We start from the raw sequence: 12,421 nt of genomic DNA, 5'->3' as shown, positions 1-12,421 counted from the left end.
GCAGATCATGCCTCTGCAGAAATCTGCATCCTTTAAAAATCTGAAGGTTTGCCATGAAGATCCATTTATCTTTGTCCTCATTCAGCTCATGTTCCCAAATAAAGACACATACTCCTCAAGAAGCCAGGAAGCGGATTTATCTTGGAAAAATACCTACATTTAAATAATACGCAGTAATTGTTCCCAAAAATCTGAATTTTAATGAGTAATTAAAAAATATTCTGTGTAGAAATGTTCAACAGGGTCAAGATTTTCTGATTTTGATTTCATCTTCTAATCTTATTAATCTAAATAAGCATTACCTTTAGTTTAACTTTTAAAGTTCATTTTATTAAAGGAACTTTATTTAACTCAAATATGCAGAAAACCATTTAAATAAATATAAATAAAATACAAAATATACACATCTGTTAAAATTTAAAATAGTAGAAATACATAAATAACTTTTCCATATATTTTATATAAAGTAATTACATTTTTAAGGTTATCAGTAAACACATTTAATGTAGTAAAAGCTCATTATTCAGTTTAAAGTTGAAAAACAGTTTAAGTACAAAAATGAGGCCCAGAACGGAGAGCATTTCTGATAAACCTGGCTGTCTCCTCATGAACTGACCAGTTTGGCCATAAACCTCTCAGCAGTTATTGTCTCTTGCAGAAAAAATATAATGTAATCTTTCCTTTGCAGTGTATGAACAGCGCCACCTTCAGGAAGAAACACAGATTGAAGGTTTCTCACTCTACTGGCCGTCTCACAGTTTCCAATCAGAGCACAGCATCTCCTTTTCAATCAGTCTTTTTATTTTGTAAAAAAACATATCTGATCCACATTTCTATGGCTTTTATTGTGAAATATGAATAGACATTAATGTCACCTAGCAGAAATGACAATAATTCACAGCTGATCATAAATGTCTCGTTGATCCCAGCTCCACAGGACAATGTTTTCTGTTTTACTGGCTGGAAACGTAACACCTGGTTGGTTGCTTGTTTGCAGACGGGCGTCATTGACAGCCCTGCCAGGGTGTTTAACAGTCCGTACTCCACAACCACATCCATGGATTATAACCCCACATACAGGATGTCTGAGTTCAAGGTTTGTAGCTTTAAAAGTTTAAAGAAATGTGTCATCTATATGTAAAAAACTTGTTTAGGGAGGTTTGATGCAGATTATAGGGACTGATTTGAGTTCTGGGTTCCTGTCTGCAGGTTCAGGGCGGACTCTCTCCTGCCACCTCAGAGATGAACCTGTACAGCTTCAACAATCGCAGCACCAGTCCGATCGGGGTACCCACCCCCATGCTGAACCCCACCCGCACCAGATTCTCCACATACGACACACTGAGGAGGAGGACCGACATGAACAACACTGTACGGACGCACATAAAGCACACTAACGTTTCTTTACGGGGGCCAACGCAGAACCACTGTCTTCAGTTTGTCCTTCGGGTTTATTCCGGTTTTGTGGCTTGATTCCAAAAACCTTCATTTAAATATGTTGTTTGGAAAATAACGGTGTGCTCCAAGGTTGTTTTTAACCTGTTATATCAGCCACATAAGAAACCGTTCCTTGCAAAAGTATTTACCCCCTTGGCTTTTTACCTTTTTTCCTTATATTCTAACCTGTAATTTAAATGTTTTTAAATTGTATGATAAATAGATATAAACACACCTTTTCCGAAAGGCCCCAAAGGCTGCAGCACCAATAAGCAGGAGGCATCACACCATGAGGACCAAGGAGCTTAAGTCACAGTGGGGTCAGCCCACCAGAACTCACAGACCAGGTAAGGGGGGATTAGTCACTGGCAGCACAGAGGCCAAAGGTCACTGGGAAGGAGTTGCAGAGTTCCCCAGCAGAGACTGGGGCACCTGTCTATAGGACCGCAATAAGCCTCCATACAGCTGGCCCAGGGGGTGAATACTTTTGCAGATCACTGTTGATGTTTACATCTGTGGGCACCAGAAGGTTCTATTATTTTAGTTCAACATTTTGATCATTACTGCTTGTTTTTAGGCCCATTCATCTGAGGCTTAAATTCTCATGTTTTCTTGTCCCCCTTAAGCCCCAGAAAAGGTGGGAATATCCATAGCAACCACTGATCGAACTTTGTCTCTGGTTTTTATTGAGTGAGGTCTTCTTTCTTTCATCAATCTGTCATCATGTGATCTCCAAGTTCTGACTACGGTTCCCAGAAAGACAGCTGAATGCTGGGAGTTCTGGATTGGCACCCTTCAAACAAGAAGTTCTGATATGTTCTAGTTTGATATGTTTCCACGTGTTTTTAATGTTAATATTCCACCTGCAGGCGGCGCCCATTCACTACAGCATGCGCTCTGCTACACTGGGAGCACCCAATAAGAGAGACTTCATAGAAGAACTGACCAAACAGCTGGACGCCTGTCAGAAGGTAAAACTTTTACTGAATCTCATGGACCGCAGCTGCCCTCCCAGTGAGACTGATCTGATTATACAGATGCATCCCAATAAATATTGTTGAAAAGTTTATTGCAGTAATTCATACAAGAAATCCCTAAATAGATTCCTTCCACTTAGAGTGATACATTTCGAGTTTTATTTCTGTTAATGAAATGTCATGATACACAGTCATTGGAAACTGTGGTCTAGCACTCATTGACACCTTCAGCTTCAAAGGTCATTAATACCGACGCTGCTTCACCCAAGCAAATGTTAATGGAAAATTAAGTGGAGAGAAAAAGGTGAAGAACAGAAATTTGCATGTATATCACTATGTGCATAATGAATGTGTATGATAGCAAGTTTTACTTTTCTACTTTAGTTCCCAAAATAAAGTTTTTCATTATATTCTAATTCACTAAGATGCACGTTTCTATTTCTATATTACCCAACATGAATTAGTCCCAGAGGACTTGTAACCTGGCTTGAGGTGACAGTTGTTGTGAATTTGTGCTGTATAAACAAACTGAATTGAGATGTATTAGTTTGTCCATAGACATTTAGGCTAAGATTGGTTTAAATTTGGCATGAAAGTTAAAAATTCAAAGAGATTGAACAGTTTATGTTTTATGTTTTCTTCAGCGCAACACATTCCTGGAAGCAGAGAGCGTAGAGATGGAGAAAGAGAGGAACCAGATCAGGTCAGACCTGGAATAAGCCACAGATGGTTTCTCTTGCCAAATCACCAAAGATGGTTTAAACAATTTATGCTCTGCCTTAACCCTGATTTATCTGTTAGTAGACAACTAACACGGGCTAAATTGTCTTAGAAAACAGATCATATCATTAGGTGATTTTAACTGAGGCCAAAAACTGTTTCTCATGAAAGATTTTTCTGGAAAATATGTTGAGGATCTCCAGTTTGACTAGAAATTTGATTAAAAATAATGCTCCTCAGAGAGAGACTGGAAGATATTGGTATATTCTGCACCTACTGGGAGGAATTAAATAAACCAGGAAGTTGTTTGGGAAATCTTTGTTACTGAAGGCAACAACTGAAGGAGGGAAACCCAGAAATCTCTCTCCCCAGGTCCACAGTCCAGCTCCTCATGAGGGATCACAAGATGTCCCCAGAGCAAACGAAACCTATAGTCCAGGAGTGTTGAACTCTAGTCATTAAGGGATGGTGTCCACCAATTTATTTGATGATTCTGCTTCAACACACCTGAATCAAATACTTGAGTCATTAGCAGGACTCTGAAGAACTTGACTGCATGCTGAGGTGGTCAGCCATCTGAATTAGGTCTGTTGGACCATGCATCTGAAAGGACACTGACCCTCAAGGACTGTCCCTCCAGCAAGCTCTGGATCTGCTGTGGAGCATCCTATTAGTGTGATATGTATGAAAAACAGGCTGAGAGAGGTATCCAGCAGGCCTCTGGGTCAGATGTCAGAACAACCTCTGTTTTAACCGTTGTTTTAATGTGGAGGAGCAGCAGCTCCTCCTGGATAACAACCTTCCCCTATCATCAAGACAGAGATCGGCCATCCTACGGAGGAAGCTCATATCCAGGACCTCATTCTTCCAATCCTGCCCTATTAGGAGAGAGTTGGGGCGTAACTGGCCCAGCTCAGCTTCTTCTTCCTCAGGAAACACTGGAGCAACATCCTAAATGTTGGAGACAACGCCCAGATCTGTCAACCCACCTCCTGCTCCTTCCTGTACTCAAGTCAGGAACATGACACCAAGATTCTTGAATTCTGCTGCTTGAGAGCAAAAACTCATCCCTGACCCAGAGGGAGCATTAAAACCTTTTTTTGGTTGTGAACCCTGACCTCAGACCTTCCACCAAGTTGCTTCAAAACACATTTCATTCATACATCCACAAACTGCACAGGGCAGAAAATGTGGTTTCTGTTGACCTTTCTGAGGTGGTGTCAGTTTCTTTGGGTTCCAGGGTTCCTACAAAGCCCGTCCATTCATTTGTCTGTTGAAGTTTGGCTTTTGCAGATTTCTAACTGAGGCTGATCTTTGTGGAAACATTATGTAAACTGATGGTCAGCTTTTATGTTGGTGCATAAAACAGACATAAAACCGAGCACCAGAGTTTTTGTTTTTTCGCGTCGCAGAGGAATGGTGACTGTGGTGAGACGGATGTGTTCCGGATCTTTGTAGGAAGCAGCATCCAGCCAGGTTCTGTAATGGGTTGTATCGGCGCCCTTGGCAAAGCTCATTTTATTTTCTGCGATGACAGCATTATTGGAGATATGTTCAGCAGATTTTAGAGGTGCATGTCCTGCCTTCAATACCACATCTTTACCAGGATCAGGAGAGTGGAAAACCAAGGCATGGCTGATGAAGAGGAGGGTACAGCCTGCCAGCAGTCCTGACCTGTCTCCAGCAGACTTTTGGACATAGTTCTTCACAGGTTGAGATCCTTCCTGCTAGAATATTACCAGGATTTTTAGGGTTGGGTAATAAATGGAAATATTAGTCGGTAATAAAACCGTTAAGGACGCAAAGCAGCCTGAAACGAAGAATATCAACAATGAAATGAATTTGGTTCATACAGTCTGAAACATAAACTGGTGTGAATCTGATATTCTGCTTTGGTGTTCTCTGTTATGGTTGCAGCTCTTGTTGCTGATAAAAATCTGTCTCCTCCCATCAAGTTTTTTTGAATTCACTTCTTGTTCCATCATGGTGTAAACCTCATCGCTGCGACTCCTACTGTTAACGGTCTGTTTCCTGTCTGAAGGTTCGAGATGCGCGCCCTGCTGGTGAACAATGAGGACCTGCTGAGGACCAACGCTCAGCTGAACAATGAGATGAAGAAGATGAGGGAGCAGATGATAGAGATGGATAAAGAGAGCCAGGCCTTGATGGAGAGATGCAGAGAGATGGAGGTGAGGTGTTAGATTCACTGAAGAACTATGAGATCATGTATGTTTGATTTCAGTTGGAGTGACGTTTGATCTTTGTTTGCAGATTGAAGTGACGGAAGCCCGGGAAATGATGGTGGAGGCCAACACTCAGGAGTACGCCTTTAACTTCCTCCAGCAGTCCCTGAAGAACAAGATCCAGGATGCTGAGGTAGGTTCAGAGGAGCTGCTGGTTTCCTTACACTGACTCCACCTTTGAGCATAACATCAACAGCGTTGAGGTCAGAGCTTCTGTCAACATCCTGTTAGGAAATCCCCATTGTGTCCATGTTTCAACCACCAGCTTTGAATTTGAGGTGAAGTTCAAGAACTTGGACATAGTCCACCTTTTTCATCGTTCCATCCACTCCACTGGCATCAAAACTGACCCACAGCATGATGCTACTGCTGCCATGCTTCATACTCCAGCTTTGTCAAGCCTCACATAAACTCCAGAGAACATTGTTCTTCTTATTCCTAGATGACTTTCTCATTTAAGATGTTCCACTTTTCATCCAAAAAGCTTCTTCAGTTCTGATCATAAATTAGGAGCATCGGGTTTATAAGTCAGTCAGAAGCACCACACCAATGGGGCAGTTGAGGGTTAGGATGTGTTTTAAAGATGGAACCTGAGCTGGTTTCTCATGTTTAGAAGAGTTCCTTCATGCCTCTGAACCACTGAGCTGGGTTTCTCCAGTATTAAAAGGTCAGAACAGCATCCCCCTCACACTCCTCCTCCTCCTCGCCTTCCTTCACAACATCGTCTAATGTGGATCACCTCTGGATCCTAGGAGCCACCCTTTCTCAGGACCTGAGGTGGTCCTCACACATGGACACTGTTGTGAAGAAGGCCCAGCAGAGACCGAACTTCCTGCAACAACTCCAGATATACAACCGTCTACAGGAGCTGCTGGTCATCTTCTACATGGCTATTATTTAGTCAATGAGTGCTATCCAACTATTGAAACTACCAGCAGAACTTCATGATTACAGTCCAGAACCTTCACCATCACTCAACGTTTTAGGTGAATCCATGTTGGCCTCTGGATTAGACGCTGTATGTTTTATTCAAATAACTTGTGGGAAAGGAATAGTCCAAATAAATCATTAAAACACCAAATGCCGTAAGATCCGTGGCCATGTTGAGTAAATGGAAATCTCTGACTGGAAAGGAAATCCTCCACAGTCGACATCATTCCTGGTTCTGGTTCCTGATCCTAATTCTTGGGGTTTTCTAGTTTTCAGGCCTGGCTGTGGGCCTGTATAAGGAGGCAGAACTTTGCTGATGATTTCTCTGCTGATGTTTTGTGTTCAGGAGAACCTGGAGAAGCAGACCCAGCACGCTCAGACTCTGGCTGAGAAGTTGTGGCTGAAAGAGAGAAAGCTGGAGGAGATGGAAGTGAATGGAGAAAACAGAGAGAAGAAGATGTCTGACCTCAACAGCACCATCCTAAGGCTGGAGGACGAGGTACAGAAATATTTTAGCTCTGGTGGATTCTGGGTCAGAGTGATAAACAACTCCTGGGCTAATGTGAGGGCGTCTAACAGTTTAATACTCCTCTCTGCAGCTTCTGTACTGCTACCCACCCATTACCCTATTAAGACAGTGTCTCGCTCACAGCCAAAATTGAATAGATTAAAAAATACTCTAAAAAGGAGGAAATCAGAAAAATCTCATAAAAATAAACAACTCAGACCAAAAAGAAAAATAAAATAATTAAATGTGGCTTATTGAACATAAGATCTCTCTCTTCATAGACATTGCTAGTTAGTGACCTGATTTGTGACAAACAGATTGATTTATTTTGCCTCACAGAAACCGGGCTGCAGCAAGAGGATTATGTTACTATAAATGAGTCAACTCCTACTAATTATTTAAATTTTCACATTCCTCGAAATACTGGGTGAGGAGGAGGAGTAGCAACCATCTTTCAGTCCGATTTATTGATTAGCCCCAGACCAATCAATAGCTACAACTCTTTTGAATATTTAATCCTTAGTTTTCCTCATCCAAATTGTAAAGCACTAAAACCTCTTCTGTTTGTTGTTTTGTACCGTCCACCAGGCCCTTACTCTCAATTTTTAGATCAGTTTTCAGACCTTTTATCTGACTTAGTGTTAAATACAGATAAAGTTATTATAGTGGGGGATTTTAACATTCATGTAGACGCTGAAAGTGATAGCCTAAATATAGCGTTTAATGCTATCTTAGACTCAATTGGCTTTGATCAAAACATTAACAAACCTACCCACCTTTGTCTTCATTCTCTGGACCTTGTGCTGACATATGGCATTGAGTGTAAAGACATAACAATATTTTCTCATAACCCTGTCCTGTCTGACCATTTTTGAATAACTTTTGAGTTTAATTTAACCAAGTACTCCACATCTGAAAGATAATTTCATTATAGTAGATCATTATCAGATGCTGTAACAACCTTTAAAGAATCTGTTCCACTTTTAATTTCCTCATTATCACAGAAAAAGACAGTGGAGGGCAATAATTGTGTTTCTTCCCCTTCACAAATTGATTCTCTTGTTCATAGTGTTTCTTCATCATTGCGTGATGCATTAGACGATGCAGCCCCCTTGAAAAATAAGGTAATCATTCATAGAAGACAGGCTCCTTGGTTTAATTCAGAGCTGCATACTTTAAAGCACAATGTTAGAAAATTGGAGAGAAAATGGCGCTCTACACACCTAGAGGATTCCTACTTAATCTGGAAAAATAGCCTACTGTTGTATAAAAAGACACTTCACCAAGCTAGAACATCTTATTTCTCATCATTAATAGAAGAGAACAAGAATAATCCTAGGTTTCTCTTTAGTACAGTTGCTAAACTTACACAGAGTCATAGCTCTGTTGAGCCATCCATTCCCTTAGCTCTCAGCAGTCATGACTTTATGGGATTCTCCTTAAGTAAAATTGATTCTATTAAAAATAAAATCTTTGACATACTCCTGAAGATGATTACTTCATCCTCAGCAAGTGAGACAACATTGGAAATAACTGCAGAACCTGATTTGTGTTTGGACTGTTTTGATCCTGTGAAGCTTCCTGAGTTATCAGAAATATTAGCTTCATCTTAACCTTCAACTTGTATGTTAGACCCAATCCCAACCAAATTATTTAAGTAAGTGTTCCCTCTGATTACCAGACCCATTTTAGATATGATTAATCTATCTTTAGTAAATGGATCAGAACCACAGGCTTTTAAGGTAGCTGTAATTAAACCTTTACTCAAGAAACCTTCGCTTGATCGAGATGATTTAATAAATTACAGACCTATATCCAATCTTCCATTCTTATCTAAAATTCTTTAGAAAATAGTTGTTAATCAAATGTGTGAACATTTATACAGCAATGACCTGTTTGAAGAGTTTCAGTCAGGCTTCAGAGCTCATCATAGCACTGAAACAGCTCTGCTGAAAGTCACTAATGATATTCTTATGGCCTCAGATAATGGACTTGTGTCTGTACTGGTTCTGTTAGATCTCAGTGCTGCATTTGATCCAGTTGACCATAATATTCTCTTAAAAAGGCTGGAATATGCTGTAGGGATCAGGGGAACAGTGCTAGGCTGGTTTAAATCGTATCTGTCTGACAGATTCCAGTTTGTTCATGTAAATGATAAATCATCTTTAAACTCCAGGGTTAATTGTGGAGTACCACAGGGTTCAGTACTTGGGCCAATTCTCTTTACTATATATATGCTTCCAATAGGTCAAATTATCAGGCAGCATAGGATGAATTTTCACCGTTACACTGATGATACTCAGCTTTACTTATCCATAAATCCTGATGAGCCCAACCAGTTAGATAGACTACAAGCATGTCTTGAAGATATAAAAACTTGGATGACTTTAAATGTTTTGCTTCTAAATTCAGACAAGACAGAAGTTGTCGTCTTTGGACCGGAGTCTTTAAAAAAGAAATTGCTTAGTCAATCACTTAACCTGGATTGTATTAAATTGACCTCCAGTAATAAAGTTAGAAACCTTGGTGTTAACTTTGACTAGGACATGTAATTTAAATCCCATATTAAACAGGTTTCTAGGATTTCCTTCTTTCATCTCCGGAACATTGCCAAAATTAGAAATATCCTGTCCAGGAGTGACGCTGAAAAACTAGTCCATGCATTTGTTACTTCAAGGCTGGACTATTGTAATTCTTTACTATCAGGATGTCCACAAAATGCAGTTAAAAGCCTTCAGCTGATTCAAAATGCTGAAGCAAGAGTTCTGATGAAAATTAAAAAGAGAGATCATATTTCTCCTATTTTAGCTTCCCTTCATTGGCTCCCTGTTAAATCCAGAATAGAATTTAAAATTCTCCTCCTCACATATAAAGCCCTTAATGATCTAGCTCCATCATACATCAGAGATCTGATTGGTCCATATGTTCCTAACAGAGCACTTTGTTCTCAGACTGCAGGTTTACTGGTGGTTCCTAGAGTCTCTAGAAGTAGAATGGGAGGCAGATCCTTTAGTTATCAGGCTCCTCTCCTGTGGAACCAGCTCCCAGTTTTAGTCTGTGAGGCAGACATCCTGTCTACTTTTAAGGCTAGGCTTAAAACTTTCCTTTTTGATAAAGCTTATAGTTAGAGTGGCTTAGTTTATCCTGAGTTATCTCTGTAGTTATGCTGCTATAGGCTTAGGCTGCTGGAGGACATAACGACCACTTTCACCACTGTCTCTACATGCTCATCCAGGAGGAGTGAATGCTGCAAGTCACTGACTGGATGCAATCTGCTGGGTTTCCTTAGACAGAAAAACGTTTTATCCAATTTGAAGAAATAACTGAATCTGACTGAACTGTTCAATGGTTAGGATTAATTGGAATGTATGAACCTGACTGTTTTGAAGTTCCTTTAGACGACGTGTTGTGAATTGGCGCAAAAAAAAAAAAGTAACAGGTTTTGGGTGTTTTTAGCTCAGCGAGGCTCTGCAGATGGCCACCCAGAACTCGGCTGAACTGAGCCTGCAGCAGAAAATACGTGAAGATGCCCAGATGAGGGTGGAGGAGCTGGAGGAAGCTCTTCTGGAGAAGGATCAGGAAACTCAAAAACTGCAGCTCCTTGTCAGCAAACTGCAGGGAGAGGTACCTACACCTGCTCAACACAGCAGCAGACATCACAAACCAGGTCTTGAATGAAGAGAAGCTCTATGTTTTTGACTGTTGCTTCAGGTTCTGTGTGGGCTTCTGTCTGGTTCCAGGTTTCTGGTAGACTGATTGATAAGGAACGCAGTTTGGAAGAGGAGATCCAGCTGAGGGAGCGGCTGCAGCTGCAGTGTCGGCAGGCTGAGAGGACAGTGGATGATCTCACCATGGAGCTGCAGACCACCAACCAGGCGAAGGACGACCTGACCAAGCAGCTCAAACTGGCTCAGGTACCTTCTGACAAACACAGGAGAGGTTCCCTGCGATAAATGACCCATTTATTAGTCTGATACTGAGTAGATCTTTGTTTAAAGGACAAACTCAGCCACGATCCGTCTCCATTTGAGGTGGTCTCTGACACCTCCAATCATTTCTGAATCATCTTCTCCATGTAGCAGGGAATATGGTTATTTTTAAGGTGAAATCTGGATGTTTATTGACCCACCGGGCAACGTTGAAGACAAAATATGAAATATATCTCCAGATCTTCAGAAATGTCATGAGCAATAATTGGTCAGGAACTCTTTTCACATGATGGGCACCAACATCATGTGAACAGACATTAATAAAAGCTAAAGCAGCTACCGTTAATTTTCATTGTTTGGTATTAATGTCATGACAGAAGATTTAATGTGATGGTCAGTGAACTGTCTCTTCAATTTAAATCGGCTGCTCGCATCTTTAATGCCACTGAGCAGCGGCGGGCCGCCAAGCAGAAGAGGGCCATCGAGCAGGTAGTGGCACCATGAGCAATTAAATTATCATCTTAAGCACTGATAATTTAATCTATTTATAATAGAAGACAGATTCAGTTGTATACAAAGTGTCCATTATGAAGCTTTCTGTCTCAGAAAACAGTTCATTCCTTTTCCTGAGCAAGAACCTGGCGACAATGGACAGAAACTGTTCTTCCTGTTCCCTCAGAACAGGAAGAAACCTCTAACAGAGCCCGCTTCGTCATGAACGTTCATCTTCTTGGACCCCTGACGGCTGAGAGGACAGGAAGCAGTCTGATCCAGGAGAACTTTCTAGTGAAAGTAAAACGGAGTTAATGGCAGTAGAAAGACACTGAACTGAATCACACAGGGCCAGAAGAGCAGCAATAACTGCACATAATGCAAAGCAACAGAACAATATATAGCTCATAATAAATATAGGCTAGGAGTTCTGATAACTGAGAAATCACTTTTAGGTTCTTCAGGAGCCACAAATAGTCCTGCAGTCTGAGAGCAAAGAGCTGTGTTGGTAAAAGGTGTCTTAGTTTAAGTAGGTTAGTCTCCCTGTTGGTTTCTACTCTGGATTTATTTTTAAGACATTCCCAGTAAAAAGCACCTGGTGGCATAAACACCAAAATCGTTAAAACGACTATTTTCCTTCATGTTTTTATCCCTGAAAGGAGCTGTCCACTTGAATTAATCAGACATGGAAACCATCAGAGTTTGAGGTTAATATGGTATTAATTATGCTAATCCTGTTTACCAACGAGCATATTTCCACAATCCTCAATATACACCCTGCTGTCATTTCTGCAGGAACCTAATCTGTCCCATTTCTGAAATAGCCTGACATCATGAAGCCGGTGACCTGAAACTAAAGGCTGTTTGAGAAGTTCAGGTGTTTAGATCAACATGTTTGGTTTTAACCGTAAACAGGAGAAGCTGATCGACCTGGAGAGCGACCTAGAGGAGCTCCACGACAGCGAGCAGAGGTGGGCCGCCAAGCAGAAGAGGGCCATCGAGCAGGTAGGAGCACCACAAGCAGGAACAAGATCTCAACCCAAACTGGACGTTAACAAGTTCTTCTGTTTTCAGACCGAACAGCTGCAGCTGAAGTTGATTCAGGAGAAAGATCTCAACGACCAGCTGGAAACTGAGAAGGCTATCATGGAGAGACAGGTAACCTTTGCATAAACACCGTCCTCC

General features: G+C 41.1%; 1 protein-coding gene across 3 annotated transcripts in view; it reads left to right on the top strand.

Moving 5' to 3' along the window:
• LOC124872416 (cingulin-like protein 1) overlaps positions 1-12,421 on the top strand; it is a 44,589-nt gene that overhangs the window by 28,474 nt on the left and 3,694 nt on the right. For 2 of the 3 annotated variants that reach the window (XM_047372387.1, XM_047372385.1), the window contains 12 exons: positions 689-730; positions 998-1,096; positions 1,210-1,371; positions 2,307-2,408; positions 3,059-3,117; positions 5,176-5,323; positions 5,406-5,510; positions 6,654-6,806; positions 10,272-10,439; positions 10,556-10,729; positions 12,152-12,241; positions 12,311-12,394. In XM_047372387.1, the coding sequence (XP_047228343.1) occupies positions 689-730; positions 998-1,096; positions 1,210-1,371; positions 2,307-2,408; positions 3,059-3,117; positions 5,176-5,323; positions 5,406-5,510; positions 6,654-6,806; positions 10,272-10,439; positions 10,556-10,729; positions 12,152-12,241; positions 12,311-12,394 (1,386 nt within the window). The remainder of the gene's footprint in view (positions 1-688; positions 731-997; positions 1,097-1,209; positions 1,372-2,306; positions 2,409-3,058; positions 3,118-5,175; positions 5,324-5,405; positions 5,511-6,653; positions 6,807-10,271; positions 10,440-10,555; positions 10,730-12,151; positions 12,242-12,310; positions 12,395-12,421) is intronic. The other variant, XM_047372386.1, reaches the window with a different exon arrangement.

The sequence above is a fragment of the Girardinichthys multiradiatus genome, chromosome 8 (genome assembly GCF_021462225.1).
Source record: "Girardinichthys multiradiatus isolate DD_20200921_A chromosome 8, DD_fGirMul_XY1, whole genome shotgun sequence".
NCBI lineage: Eukaryota > Metazoa > Chordata > Actinopteri > Cyprinodontiformes > Goodeidae > Girardinichthys > Girardinichthys multiradiatus.
The sequence above is the reverse complement of the archived record's forward strand: the minus strand, read 5'-3'. Positions and strand labels throughout refer to the sequence as shown.